The sequence below is a fragment of the Cataglyphis hispanica genome, chromosome 21 (genome assembly GCF_021464435.1).
Source record: "Cataglyphis hispanica isolate Lineage 1 chromosome 21, ULB_Chis1_1.0, whole genome shotgun sequence".
In the NCBI taxonomy this organism is placed as follows: Eukaryota; Metazoa; Arthropoda; class Insecta; order Hymenoptera; family Formicidae; genus Cataglyphis; species Cataglyphis hispanica.
This window is the reverse complement of record NC_065974.1, coordinates 4,497,567-4,513,136: the sequence shown is the minus strand read 5'-3', so window position 1 is coordinate 4,513,136 and position 15,570 is coordinate 4,497,567. Positions and strand designations below refer to the sequence as shown.

Genomic DNA, 15,570 nt, shown 5'->3' with positions numbered 1-15,570 from the left:
TGTTTGAAATCAACATTACAGTTCAATGCTCTACTTTAATTACTATCACATGAGAGATATACTTCACTACAAATCTCGATAATTTTCTTTAATTTACTTATCGATATCTAAAAAACGATATATATATATAGTTTTGAAAGATTATATTTTTCGGAAAAATTGTTCAATGTGAGAAGATGATACTGCAAAAGATTTAGTCTTAGAGAGTTATACAAGTATATTTGTAAATTATATGACTTGTCGAGATTATAACTTCGTATATATATATATATATATATATATATATATATATATATATATATATATTTTAGTAAATATTTTTAATAAAATAAAAATTATATTACTTTCTATAATAATGTTCGTAAAGCAAAATATTGCAATAACTTTAACCAGTCCTGTCGACATGCAGTAATTTTTTAAACTGCCTTCACATTTTTTTTGATATTTTATATATTAATATGTATATGTACTATATCATTTATATATTCATAACATAAAATTGTAGAAAGATTAGATAGACTGATTTCCAAAAATGTGAAATTATTTATATGAATCTTCCTTATATCTTGTCAGATAATACACATGATATGGAAATGAAAAGGTAAAAATTAATTTATACATTTTCATTTGTTCTTTTATGATTTCCTAATAAATATTAAAATACTAATATACAAGAGAACGAAGTGATATATAATAAAAAAAATTCCATTTCAAGTAATATCCTGATTATAAAGGATTTTCTTCGTGCAATACTTATCTTTAATGTCATATATTATATTCTTTCTGCGCTGTATACACTTTCGTTTTGAGTCCTTAATTTTTCTATTCCCCATTGCCAAAAGGAAAATGTTTATACCTTTTCGACAATTTTTATTACAAACTTATTTCATATATTATTATCCTACTATTATCATTTCGAATACTTATAGTAGGATGCACCCCTCATCTCAATATCAGCAAACAATGATTGTTGTCTCACTATTGTTATGAGAAAACAATTTTATATTTTCCGCGCTCCAATGTAATAATGCTCCTTGACAAACAACACTCCACACATAAGGTATGAAGAACTCTTCCGGTTGTTCCTCTTCCACATATTTAAATTTCAATTCTGGAAATTTCTGTAAACAACAATTAATACATAATAGAATTAAAATTTTTATAATGGTTTAAATAAATAGTTTAATGTTATAATAATTTCTCTAACAATGTCTACATACTCTCAAACGATCTCGTGGCCATTCTAAGGTTCCTTGTTGTATAGTAGCCAATACTTGACTAACACCGAGTTGCGATTGATCTTTTTGCTCCAATTTATAAGAAAAGAAATTAATTACCTAAAAATCAGATATATCCGAAAATTTCGGATTATTGCACATTGATTTAAATTTATAATATATTATTATTATATTATTATTAATATATTATTTATAATATATTAAAATACCTGTGCAAATATTATATCATTTGTAATTTAAAACTTACAGAATCAATATTTTGGACGATATCTTGGAAAGCAGAGTGCATTCTAAATGGTTGAAAGACATCTTTTTTATATAAGAGAGTGTAAATTAAGTTTGGATTGTACGGGAGTCTGTGAGTTAAACAACTATTTATAATTTCTAGCACCATCCGCAGGACTTCCTCAAGTATGGTTAAGTCTTGAATCTGCGGTATATATTTTAGTTGATAATACCAATTGATTTATTTATATGATATATCTCATCTTACATATATATGTACCAAATCGGTGTTTGCAACGGTGGCATTTCCATTAACGATCACATTAGTATTGTCAGGAGAAGTTATCGGTTGTGCTTGCGCTCGAATTTTTACTTCTAACCGCGCATGTTTTTTTGCAAGAGTCTCGAATAAACTCAGCAATCTCTGACTAACATAAGGATGTAAGGATGTGAATTGGGCAGACATATTTGCCAAAGCTGCTAGACAATTTGTATGAAGATATTTATCCTAATAATGATAAAGAAAAATGATTCTAATTTGTAGATGTGATTTTAAATCACTATATGATATAAAGAATAAAAAGATGTCACATACTTACTCTCATTTTAAATATATTATATTGTATCGTGCGGATCACAACCAGAATTAAAAGACCACCTAATGATATTTCACTTATAGATCTCTCAGTGTACCATGTTACACCTTTGAGCATCTTGGGCAAAATAATATAATTATTAATCGTTATTTTAATCGTTTACATTTATGTAAAATGTTTTACTTACAATTTCATGTATTCGTTTGTTAAATGTTTCATCTTCACTTAAAATTAGGAGAATGATAAGGGACATATAAATATGATGTGACGTATTGTTTGGTGCATGATATAATATTTGTAATATTGGAGTTACCTGTAAATAAATATTTCAGTATGAGAGATCATTACATATTAGACAAATACTTCAAGAAAAAAATGAGTTTTTAAATCACTTGCCAATAATTGTATATCAGGCCTTTTCATTATATCCTGTTTCACGTTCGAATTCCTATGTAATAGCATATAGAGCAAGAGCGTAATTTCATCTGTATTTGGTATCTTACAAATAGTGTTATATAATTTATTCAAATTAAATTTAAAGATCTCGGCTGTTTTCGTTTGTGATGTAGGTTGATCATCTGCACAAAAGAATACTTTTATCATTTAAAAAAATCAAACGCAATAATACATATCTCTCATAACCGTGATATTAAGAATTTGTGATTGAATAATCACATAATTAAATTAGATTACAACTTAAAAATTCGATTAGATTAGCCCTTAATGCATATCTCACCTTGCATATCTATAAAAGAAAAAAGCGCATTTCTATATGGATTGTGCGTAGCAGTACAATGATTTGTCAGAATCAATAAAAGTAATAGAGACTGACTAGCGAGTGGAGTTTCCGTATCGCGTTTTTTTTCTTCGTCCTCAGCAGTGCCATTATGTGCAATCTGTACATTCTTTGAACCACTACCAATGCCCATTTTTATTACGTTCCACAACCCAGCTGAAACAATGCTTCTATATTAACGCTTATAAGACAGATCACCTACGTTTTGTGATATTATCATATTTACCAGCTATACTGAATACGATACTACCCCCAGGTTGCTGCGTCAGCAAACCCGGAGGAGCGTGTTCCTGTTGTATAAAATTGTGCAACAGTATACACACCACAGCAGGTGCTTGTTGGCTCGAATGTGCATGCATCGCTATCCTGTATACAGTGCTATATTCAGCTGCAGTTTGAGAAAATAATTGTACCGAAAGCAACACGAGTAAACAATTAATTGCTTCCAAATGAACGACATATGTAAATTCACTGTAAAAAAAAAATGTTGATTTATAATACACACATGTAAACGTAAGCATATTATATATACATATCTTCACTTACCACAAAGGTACATCTATAATAAGTTCTATCAATGCATCAAAAAGTTCTTCCAATCTAAAAGAAGACAATGCTTCATTTGCTGAAGTTGTTTGTGGTGCTTCAATGTGTTTTAGCATCTCTTCTTCACCAACAGTCTCAATAAAATATTTCAAAATGCATCTCACGGCAAATAGTGCATTGTATGTTTGCCATGTTGATATTATACTGTAAGGATACAAATATAACTTTCAAACTTATGCAAGTTAGGATATCGGCATCTATCTTTTTACAGACAAAATAAAATTTTTATTTTTATAAATAAAATTATTTTTATAAATAAAATTTTTATTTTTATAAACTTCTTAATTACTTAAAGAAAAATTAAATTAAATTTTTAATTATTTTTTAATTTTTGCAGACAAAATAATATTTTTGATATAAACTTAGCATTATAATTATAAGTGACAGATGCTTACTTTTGATTTTGAACAGGTGCTAGTAGTTCATTGATGCGTGTAAGAGCTACCTGTATCAGAGTACCAAAATTGCCAGTGATCATGTTATTCACAAGCAATTGTTGACATGATACGTCTAATCTTGAATCGAGCTCTATTTGATCGTTCCTTGTAATAGGTGGTCGCATGTTGTATGATAAGAATGTGTTCCAGAATGGATCGTTTGCAAGTATGCTTTGCTTCCCACAGAATTTCTCCAAGTAAACATTTTTGGAGAGATCTTCATAGCGACTCGGCGTTGTACCCATTGCTTCTATTGAGTTTCTAAAAGTAAAAAAGCTCTTGACATTCGAAATAAGCATTATCTTTTTTTTTACAAACTTGTATGATTTTTTATTTCAATAACTGTAATATTTATAAATATATATAATATGCTTATACAGAAGGAAAATAATAAATTATCAAAAAACAACAAGCAATTGGCACGTTGAATTTGAAAGATTCTTTACACAGTCAGTAGAGCATAAACATAAAAATCCCTTTCTGAAAATAACACAATCAAAAATATACACGTTGACAGTTCAGTTTGACAGCAGCTTAGAATACACTTGAATGCAAAATGAATTGACAGGAATAATTACGCACGGTTGACCATGAATATTTTAACAATGCAATGCACAATAATATTGCCACGTTACTTTTCCATTATAATAATAGAATATTATTTGGCCGACGAAAGTATATATAAACGTCGTGCGGATCAAAAAAAACTTATAACCTTCACGTCATGTATCGAGGATGGTTGGACAGGATCACCGATCACTCCTTATTTCAGTAGTTATTTGCAAAATTCTCTATCACTTGAGATGTCTGGGCTTGACTAAGCCGCTAAAATAAAGTACACTTACAAAATTACAGACTAATAATCTTGGTTGACTTTTGCATGTAACTGTGACACATAACGCATGGATAGAGAAAAGTTCCACACTGCGACCAGCTGACGTATCGGTATAGTCGGTCATTGTCGAATTAAATCCTTTGGTATCGACCGTGTCGTATCGAAAAGAATCGTACCAATGATAATTTTGGTTCGATCAATTGCAATCAAACGTGAGAGAATGTTCGCAACATGAATGAAATTTTCTTTTTAGCATAATTATGGATATTATAAACCGTATGTGTCTTTATTTTTAATTATTTGAAATATTATGCGAAAAAATAAGAAAATTATAACAGAGATTATTAAAAAAAATATATATCTTATTAATATACTTATAAAAAGATATGTGAGAATAATTTTTATACTCAGAAAAAATCAAAGAGAACTTTATTACTGATTAATCTAAAAGCGCTATATTTAAACAGTTCAAATGAGACAAAATAAATTGAAATAATTTTAATTTTATAAAATAATATTAAATGACTAAAATAATATTTATTTTGAATTATTATATTGGTTTTAATATTTTAATACAACATATTTTAATATAATTTATTTTATTGTTTGTCAATGTGTATGCTTTGTATAAAAAGATATAGACATAGAAATATATCTTACATACTTTTATTGTATTTTTATTTTTTTATTTATTTTATAATATTTTCTATGTATAAAATATATCGATTTTTACTAGTGTAATTATCGATATACAATGCTGTATTCAAGAGAGATATAAAAATGAAGTAGCAAGTTAAAAATTATGATAATATGACATTTGAAAAAAATTTGTTAAAGGCGACGTTACACACAAGAGATTACAAGCTAGCATGAGAAAAAGAGAATGCATCAATGTCAGTATCGATCCAAGACGCCAAAGTGCCGACATTTGCGAACTTTGTAATAGGCGGCATATCGGGGTAAAGGAAATCCATATATTTCTCGTTATGACAGCGTAAAAAAAAAAAAACATTATTTCTCCGTCAAAGTATAATATTTTCCTAAATCGATGGCAATTTTTCATTTTTTGCTAATGACAGAGTGGTAGCTCAGATGGCAACGCATCCTTTGGATGTTCTTAAAATACGCATGCAAGTGTCGCGTAAAACTTTACGCAATGCAGCTTTACAAACGTATGGCATGAACGGAGCTCGCAGTTTTTATGTGGGACTGAGCGCGGGCCTCCTTCGTCAATTGACTTATACGACCAGCAGACTCGGAATTTACAACACGTTGTTGGATATCGGGGAGTAATGGCAAATATTATTGCATTATGCTGAAAAATTCAATCGTAACTCGTAGAGTTAAATCACACTGGATATTATCATGTGTAAATTGATTGTGATTTCATGTTCATTGTCTATGTTTTAAATGTCGGCTAAATTTCTTTTTTCCAGACAGCATTTTGGCTATTTAAATTACGTAACGATGATTAGTCTCGGGATGTTAGCCGGCATAATGGGCTCCTTTATCGGTTGCCCCACGGATCTGATATTTATACGCATGGTAGCTGACATAAATTTGCCAGCAGGTATTATATTTTTTGACTTTATTTTTCACTTGCATATTTCTTTCTCGATATGATAATAGATTGAGATAATAAAGCGTCTGAAATGAGTTGTACATTTTCGATGTGAAAATATTTAGAGAAACGAAATAATTATAAGAACGTTATCAATGGTATGTCCGACGTGCGAAAAATCGAAGGATTTACTGCATTATGGAATGGAGCGGTGCCGACAATGAGCAGAGCAGCGATTGTCAATGGAGCGCAGTTAGGTACATATTCTAGAGCGAAGGTGATGCTGCAAGACACAGGTTATTAAAATTTGCAATACTATACCTAGAAATCTAAATAGAAAAAAACATGTTTTTTTTTTCATAAAAAAAGGATCTTCTTAAAAAAAAAAATATCTTTTCTTTTAAATTTTATTTTTTTTTTTTTAGATATTTAATATTTATCTTTATGTATTTTGATTATTGCAAATTGATTTTTATTATTTTTAACTTTTAGAAATTTTCATTATTTTTAATTTTTAGATAAATACGAATTATTATATAAATGTAGCTAGCATTCCAATTTCACAAATGTAAGCGTCTTATAAATTAAGAACTGATTCTTTTATTTTGTATTTTATCTTTTTTTGAAAACAATTTTAATGGGTTAATGAGATTTTTATTGAGATTTTTAAAATGATATCAAATACAACATAATTTGGATAATTAGATGTATAATGAAAATTTTTATCTTGCATTTAATTGAAAATTATCCGCATGGTGTTGAATTTGATAATAATTTGCAAAAGTCTCATTAATCCATTAAAATTACTTAAAAAGAAAAAAAAATATTGAAAATATAAGAATTGTTTTAAATTATATTAAAATAATATTATATTTAAAAAAACAATGAAAAAAAAATTAGTTTTTTTTCAATGAAAACAATGTATTTTTCCAACTTTTTTTTTATTAAAAAAAAACAGTTTTTCTATTTCTGATTATATTATTCCAAAATATTCTCAAGGAAGAAATATAATATAATTAATAATGATTTAATTAATAATAAAGCTTTGTGCAATGATTTTAATAATAATCTGCTGATAAATATTTTTAATATGATAGGGTATATCCAAAACGGCATACCATTGCAATTTGCCGCTGCTTTGATATCCAGTTTAATTACATGCTTCGTCTCGATGCCAGTGGACGTTGCTAAAACTAGGTAAAATGATAAGATTCTAATAGAAAATATGTGATTTAAATCTTTAAATACATGTTTTTATAGAATTCAAAACTGGAGACAATCAAGGAAAGCACCTAACATTATAGCTATGATCGTTAATATTATTAAGATGGAAGGTTTAATAGCGTTATGGAGTGGCTTTCTCCCATCTTATATCAGAGCAACACCTAATACCATAATTACCATGGTGTGCGCCGATCAACTTCATCAAATGTATCTCACAATTTTTCCGGTGTCACAATAATAAAGCTTACCTATGGCTCTGTCAATTATTTCCGTAAAATTGCGTGCTACAGAATATGATTAAAATAAAACAACAGATAGCAACTTGCAATTATTTATTTAATTAATTATAATTTATTAATAATATTATTTCAAAATATATAAAAATTAACTTGAAATTTTTTTGTATACCACATATTTATGAATCGCAAAATGTATATGATGTATAAAAAATACGAAGGTACAAGTTTTAATCTGCACAATTTTCGATTATCATTGGACATATGTTCTATATAAATGCATCAATTGTTCGTTGATAACAAGAGTTAATACTGTATGCGGACCTATTCTGCAAAAAGTCGGAAAGAAACCTTTCCAGAGAGACGTGATCCCCTCAGTTTTTGCTATTGACATCATAACTGCAATCATGCCTGGAGGTTTGGCGACCTTCATATTTTGTATCCTGCGGATATAAAATAATGATAAATTAATAAAATTTTTTTAAGAGAAATATTATACAAAAAAAAAAAATAAAATATTAAACTAAATGCAATAACCTGGTCTTCGTGACATCAAAAGGCATGGAATTGAAAGCCGTGAGAAATCCCGATATCATCGATGCACAAAAATGCAAACCTATGCCTTCCTTAATATTCGCTGTAAAAATCATTTTCAAATTATTTTCCGCAAATTAATAAAAATAATAAAAAAAATAAAAAGATTATAACAAATAATAAATAATAAAACAAATAATAGAAGAAATAATAAAAAGAAAATAAATAATAAAAAGCAAATGCAAATAATGCCTAAGACATAAAAAATGTCTAAGAATATTTCTGAGATTTTTATAACACTTTTTAGAAGCTTAGGTTAAAATATTTGATTCATATAGGGTGAGTTCACTAGAAATTGCTTTCTAAGATATTTTCATAAATATTGATTTTTTAGGTAGAATGGTTTAAGACAAAAGTTAAATTATTTTGAAAAAGCTACATTTTTGCAATTTTAATTTTTACTCTGTACAAGTATTACGATAAGATTATCAAAAATTAAATATTTAACAATATTTTAGATTTTATATTAATATGTCAAATTAAGGTATAAAATAACTCAAAAAATACTTAATGAAAAAATATTTTATTATAATATTGAAAAGATCTCAAGAAAGACTATAAGAATAAGCAATAAAAATAGGGGATTTCATTTAAGAAACTTAAGAGGATCTTCAAAATTTTTTGGCCCTTCTACCTAAATAAAAAAAAATGTAATCCTTTCAAAATAATTTAACTTCTGTCCTAAATCTTTTTAAAATCAATATTTATGGAGATATCTCAGAAGACAATTTCTATCGACTTATCCTGCATATTCGAGAAATGGAAGCATAAAAAAAAAAGAATACAAATTACAAAATATTAAAAACTGATTAAACATACTGTTTGAGGATATCAAATGCTTCACTTGGCTATAAGTTGCCAACTGCGAAATGTTAACGACGACAGCCCTTCCTATCGTAGCCATGCTTCCTCTCCAGAGAGTGAACACTCCTTCCTCTCTAGCTATTCTGAGAAACGCGTCGATCACATTCTTATAATTTCTTCGTTGATCTAAACATTAGATTAAGAAAATATTAGATTTAATTTAATTAAAAAATTAAATAATTCTCTTGGGAATGAAATATTTTCTCTAACATTAATAAAAATTTATCATTACCTACTGGCAATCTACCATCTATTGTCATTCTTACAAGAGCAACGTCGGCTGGTGTTCCAAAAAAAGCTCCTGCGGCACCAGCGGTCCCAGCCATAGACATCAAAGTGAGGAAGTTGGGACGACCGTATGTTTGTCTAAAAGCGCATCGATCAATTTCTTTCTCAAAATTGCAGCCAAAAGATTAATTTTAATTATCCTACTTATTTTAATTAACTGACATAGCCGGTAATAAGTCGTCGTAAAGATGTCTGGGATTTCTTTCAGATGTTTCTCTTTTGGACTTTCGCGTTATTTAAATTTTATTATATATATCTTTTCTCTCTAACATTTTTCTTTCATTTGATCGCGATGAGATCTTGATTTACCTCCAAAAATCTTGCAACTGATTGTAAATTCCGAGTCGTACAGTTGTGTATGTGGCTTGTCTTACGAGACCGGCTGACAGACCGTTGTAAAACGAGAGGAAGCCTTCTTTGCTGTATGTTGTGGTAATTACGTCCAAAATTGATGCTTTCCCCTTGTGCACTTGCATTCTGTTCTTGATCACGTCCATTGGATGAACCACGCAAGTGCCCGCCATTCTGACAAAAGCCGATATTTAATAAAACATATTCTTTTATTAAAATTTTTTTGTTAATTTAATAATATTACCCAGAGAGTCCACCTAGCAGAAAATTCATCATTGGTGGGATGGGTTGTATCTTTTTTTCCATCGGTTCTGTTTCCGACATTGTCAATAGCTTCTTGTATTTGACGTAATAAGTGTATTTATAAATATATTGATATAAATAATATGTTTTTCTTCTTTTCCAGATAACTTTTAAATATTTTTCTCTTATTTGAATCTCATCTCAAATTAAAATATATATGTATATTAAAATCTTTATAAAATGTTAAATTTTATAAAAATGTTAACCTGCCACATACATTTTAATAAGGTGATGAGTTTAAATTGATGATATAACATTAAAATATCGTTTCTTAATCGATATATACAGAGTGATTAATACATAAACTTTAATAACTCGAAATTTGTTTGATCGATTATAATAAAATTTATAGTGTGTGTCGATGCTGTGGAAAATTAATTATGATAAAACTATATAACAAACAAAATCGTGCAAATTTTTATTTTACTAACAAATTGATTTTTTATTCATTAATTTAGAGATACATCAATTATTTTGAAAAGTCAGTTCTATATAGTTATGACTGATAAAATATCATTTATACAAAAAATCAAGAAATAGTAAATACACTGTACTGTCATATTAAAAAATGAGACATTTCAAAAACAATTTTTGGAAATTTTGTCAAGAGAAAAAAAATATTTATTCTTTGACAGGAAAACAGTAGTACCAGTTTGCATTCTATCTATATTGGACACTCTGTATATCATATTACATATTATAGCTTTAATTATACTTTATATTAATTTAGATATTTTATAAATTAAATTTACATATGACACAAAACATGTTTTCAAAAAATCTGTTCTAGACAATTTTCTTTATAATAAGATACTATCACGAGTTGATAAATTGTTAATTTGTGTTTGCAATCTTTATATGAGCAATTAGAAAATACGGAGGCTCGATTTGTAATGCAAAAAAACATTTATTCCAAATAAATGACAATGATTGAATGCTGCATATGAATCACGTGATAACGACCAAAACATAAGATACAAATTATCGCTGTTTATTGTGAACAGTGATTGCTGCAACAATATAGTTGATTAGCTGGTATAGATTTCATGCAAGTACAGTGAAGGATTCCATGTTTTCTTTTCGACCGATCCGCTCTGATAGTTTCTCCGATTTTTTGGTGACATTTAATCCCATTTCCTTCTTACATTCCTTATAAATCACAGAAATAATTTTTAAAATTATTTATAATTCGATTTAGAATTCTTGTGTTCTAAGTTTTCAAACCTACTTCGATAGCTTTGATGATTGGATAAAGTGGTCTCACACCCTTCGATTCATTCAAAACTTCATTTCCATAAGCTAAAATTTTTCGATTAGCCTTCTCGATCACAAGTGTCGTGTCCGTTGCTGCAACTTCAAGGATTTCCTCGCGCTTCTTTTCAATTTGTTTCTCCTCCTATTAATGTCAAACATTTGATATGTGATTGCTTTTTTTATTAATACATTTTGCAAAGAAAATATTGTAAGAACTTATCATATATATAAAATTTGAAGTAGAAAATAGAGAAAATAGATAAATATATTATAATATAAATACAAAATGCAAAATAATACGTACATTGAGAGCAAATATTTTAATAATTAAAAAATAATTTAAATAATTTAAAATTTAATATATATAGAAAAAAATATAATTATTCTCGAAAATGTAATCCAGCATATAATATGTAAAATATAATATATACATTTTTTTATGTTAATCACGTATGTTAAAAATATCTTAATTCTGATTCTTATTATTATTATGAAATTTATTTTCTTACAGCAATTTTCTGCAATTCAATTCCGTAATCTAATTTCTGTTGCCGTTGTCGCCTTCGTTCTTCCAAATTCATTTGCTCGTCATATTCGTTTTTCTTAAATCTTTGCATCATCTCCCAAATTTTTAAATCTTTTTCCTCTTGCTTTTGTTTTGCTTTTACAGCCGCATCACGAAGCTTATATTCTTCTATAAGAGCACGCATTGTTTCCTCTCGTTCCTTGTGTGCTTTCTGCTTTTCTTCTTCGGCCGCCTTTATCTCTTTAATAGCTTTATTCGAGATTTTTTGTTCCCTGATTTCACAAAATTGTCCGATTGGCTGATGTTTTTCCGCTAGAAAAGAATTATTAATTAACGGTTATCATGAATTTAATCTATTTTGCTAATTTTGTATTATACTGTCGTAACCAAACCAATTTTTTCACAGTAATTAATAATTTATTAAACTTCAACTATTTGCCAAAAAGTGGACTTGGTTTACAAAATTTCCTTAACCACTCATTTTTTTCCGACCAATTTCTTAATATTAAACAACAGAAAGTAGAGCAGAAAAGATTAGGAAAAAAAAGATTTAAAAAATCATAAAAGTAGAATATTAAAATATTAAAATAAAGAAAGCAGGACAATCAGATTGAGAAATTAATAAAAGAATATTAACAAAATACGATGTTTACAAAGTAAGATGTGACAAATGAAATAGGGACATTTTCAAGTTTTCCCAAGCTGAATAAATTGCTGATAAAATGAACTAAAGAAAATGACGTGCATCACTGTAAGCATAAACGATGACAAGTGTATAAAGTGACAATTAATATATTTATTTTCTATGAAAGTCCGAGAGTGTTTTACTCAGTGGATTCTAATCCTTTGGATGTACAAACACCTTCCTTAGAGAGGCAAATACACATACACACACATACATGAGAGACACAAAATTTATGTTTTAGAAAATAATGTCTGACCTATAATTTGTAGTTTACTCGCTCTCTCTTTTTTCTCTGTCAGAATTACCGATTTATGGATTTTCTGTATTTGATTTTTAGCCTTTTGGTAGACTTCCAATGCTCGATCCTCAAATTCTTCGTTGCGCTTTAATTCCAGTTCTAATCGTTTCTTTTCTTCTATCGCTTCATTGAAAAATTGCTGGAGTTTCTTCTTTTTATTTAATATCTATAAACAACATATACAATTATATATATATTAGATATTTTTGGAGGGGGATAAAATGTGTTTATAGCAAATATCAATATATACGTCTTGCATTTCTTTCTCTTTTATGAGTCGTATATTTTCGATTATGTCTTTTTGAGCCTGTTTTTCAGCTTCCAGTTCTTCCATTGCTCTTAATTTATTCTCTCGCTCGTTCTCTTCAATCCTGATTCATAATTGATCTAATAATACGTGACGCAGTATAATATCGAAAATAAATACATGTTCATCTTTTTCTCTTTGACTCTAATATTTTAATAATTATTTATATATATATATATATATATACTATTATTAACATTCCTACAAATATTTCAAATAATCCTGACAAATATTTAAAAATAATCATATTCTTATATATTTTTCTATTAATATCATATTATTCATCAATCATTAATTAAACATTGATTTTTACTGTTTCTTCAATTCCATGTTATAATCCTCCATCTTTCTCGCTCGTTCCTCTTCTTCTTCCCTCTTCTGCTTCTCTTGTTTCGCGATATTCGTTTTAAACGAATTAATATATTCTATATCTTGTTCCTTGTCCATCATCTTAATAGTATTCTGGAACGCCACTTGGGCCTCCAGTTCTCTGAAACACTGATGAATTCCCGGATAGAGCAGAGTTTGATTAATGATAAGAAATTACGTGTTTAGGAATTATGTGAATATTTGTTTGGTGAGAAAATACCTCGGAGGCAAAGAGACCGCGATTAATCCGCCGGCAATGAGGCCTTTTTTGCAGAAGCATTTTCCTTGCTTGCTTTACCACTTCTGCACGCTCTATCGCTTTCTTTTCCGCCATTTCCTTTACGAACATCTTCCTTTCTTCCTCAGCCTTTTGTCTTTTTGACAATAACTCCTCTCTTTGTCTTGCCTTAATATTCTGTTAACAAATCATTTTTGTTTTGGGCAACGTCGTATATGTATAATAAATATAGGAAGAATTCGAAAAATATATAATACTTTATCTCCGTAGTTTTAAGGTACACTCCGTTTGGCGCTATAATTTCGCTTTGAAGTGCAAGATTCCTCGCTCTGATTCCTTCCATCAATCTCTTTGAAACTAGCGCAAATGGAGCTCACCTCAATATATACATATACATTTCGAATTTTTATGTATGATATTAAATACTTTTTTATTTGATTATAATTGTATTTTGAAAATATATCAAACGTACTTCTATTTTACTGTCCCACGTTTTGCTTTTTTCATAAGTCGCTTTTTTCAGAGCTGCTAGTTTTGCGGCTTCTTTTTCTTGTTGTGCCATTATTCTGTCCTCTTCTGTAATATAATCCACGAAACGTTGAAAAGCGCTCTTTGTCATTATTAATTCCCGAGGTCTTTTAGATGCCTGTAAGAAAAGCACAATTTTTCGTAAAATAAAGCATGAATTTAATTTTTACGAGCTCTAGAAACGCATTTGGATAATACAGAAAAACTCACTCTCATTTTTTCGATTGTCTGCCCGCGTTTCAAGAGATATTGCATTTCCGGATGATGTATCTTTTTCTGCATGATTGTGGAAGAAAAGAATTATTTTAATTGATTATTATAATTGATACAAATGAAATAAAGTGCGTGTTTCTGTCGATGTGAATAGTTTGAGCACTGCAGAGAAACTGTCAAATACTGCAGCTAAGGAATATGCTTGAACTATATTCGCACAGAACGAACGGTTGTCGTAGAAACCAAATGAAAGCGATCGATGATCAATGCGCTTTACATATGATATATAAGAAAATTGGAAGGAATTTAGTTTGTCATCAAAAATAAATAAGAAAATATAATAAAATATTTATTTCTGTTAAATATTTATTTTTTTTTAAAGAAAAAAAATATTTGCTAGAAAAAAATTTATTTATAAGTTACTTGTATATTATTCGCAAGAAAAGAAAATATGAATTGATTATACATGGTGTTCCGAATTTAAACGTCAAAATTTCGAGAGCGTGTAACAGATCGATAAACTAAAACAAAAAGTCTTTTAAAAATTTCATTCGTTTCTGCTTCGTTTTGAAGAAAATTGCAAAAAAAGAAACAAAAAAAATTCAATAAAGAAAGAAAAAGATAATTTGATAAAAAGAAAAAAAGATAATTGGTATCAAGTCAACATAATAATTTGGAGGAACAATTATGTACGTGGTTCTTAGAGCGAAAAGAGATAAAATTACCTATGTGGTATTTATGAAACATAGGAATTTATGGACGTTTATGAAACCATTATGGAGTTTAGTGAACTATTAGCATGGAAAAAATATATAGATAATTATATTCATGCAACATTAATTCTATTACATGAGCCTAGTAGTTTGCAATAGATTTGTGATTATTAGAATGCATTTATTTGATTAAGTTAATTCTAATTTATATTTTAATAAAAATTTATTCAGCTTGTATATGTGTGCATTCAACTATATTATCTTAATAATTTTATTTATCATGTT

General features: G+C 28.3%; 3 protein-coding genes across 3 annotated transcripts; 1 reads left to right on the top strand and 2 right to left on the bottom strand.

Moving 5' to 3' along the window:
- Window positions 1-753: 753 nt before the first annotated feature.
- Window positions 754-4,846, bottom strand: LOC126857203 (dymeclin). The gene is made up of 12 exons (XM_050606391.1): window positions 4,614-4,846; window positions 3,857-4,159; window positions 3,402-3,605; window positions 3,082-3,326; window positions 2,796-3,011; window positions 2,456-2,637; window positions 2,247-2,372; window positions 2,063-2,176; window positions 1,744-1,971; window positions 1,486-1,668; window positions 1,221-1,337; window positions 754-1,121 (listed from the first exon to the last, which is right to left on the bottom strand). Exons 2-12 carry the CDS (start codon window positions 4,141-4,143, stop codon window positions 954-956), a joined length of 2,070 nt encoding a protein of 689 aa, XP_050462348.1. The 5' UTR covers window positions 4,144-4,159; window positions 4,614-4,846; the 3' UTR covers window positions 754-953.
- A 778-nt stretch (window positions 4,847-5,624) lies between these two features.
- Window positions 5,625-9,899, top strand: LOC126857217 (mitochondrial 2-oxoglutarate/malate carrier protein-like). The gene is made up of 7 exons (XM_050606427.1): window positions 5,625-5,692; window positions 5,813-6,022; window positions 6,170-6,303; window positions 6,420-6,590; window positions 7,392-7,491; window positions 7,555-7,699; window positions 9,837-9,899. The coding sequence occupies exons 1-7, from the start codon at window positions 5,625-5,627 to the stop codon at window positions 9,897-9,899; spliced, it is 891 nt and encodes a 296-aa protein (XP_050462384.1).
- Window positions 9,900-11,087: 1,188 nt separating this feature from the next.
- LOC126857210 (golgin subfamily A member 6-like protein 22) lies at window positions 11,088-14,673 on the bottom strand. Its single transcript, XM_050606415.1, is given in 10 exon segments — window positions 11,088-11,273; window positions 11,276-11,303; window positions 11,383-11,550; window positions 11,918-12,246; window positions 12,876-13,083; window positions 13,168-13,288; window positions 13,538-13,722; window positions 13,814-14,008; window positions 14,304-14,477; window positions 14,570-14,673. Coding segments are annotated over 10 exon segments (1,608 nt in total). The 5' UTR covers window positions 14,642-14,673; the 3' UTR covers window positions 11,088-11,145.
- Between the last annotated feature and the right edge of the window lie 897 nt (window positions 14,674-15,570).

Coding starts and splice junctions, on each gene's coding strand:
- LOC126857203 (XM_050606391.1), bottom strand. CDS start 4,143: ATGGGTACAACGCCGAGTCGCTATGAAGATCTCTCCAAAAATGTTTAC. Junction 2,177..2,246: donor ACAAACGAATACATGAAATT/GTAAGTAAAACA, acceptor ATTTTGCCCAAG/ATGCTCAAAGGTGTAACATG. Junction 1,972..2,062: donor ATAATATATTTAAAATGAGA/GTAAGTATGTGA, acceptor TATCATTATTAG/GATAAATATCTTCATACAAA.
- LOC126857217 (XM_050606427.1), top strand. CDS start 5,625: ATGTCAGTATCGATCCAAGACGCCAAAGTGCCGACATTTGCGAACTTT. Junction 6,304..6,419: donor TGACATAAATTTGCCAGCAG/GTATTATATTTT, acceptor GAAAATATTTAG/AGAAACGAAATAATTATAAG. Junction 6,591..7,391: donor GGTGATGCTGCAAGACACAG/GTTATTAAAATT, acceptor TTAATATGATAG/GGTATATCCAAAACGGCATA.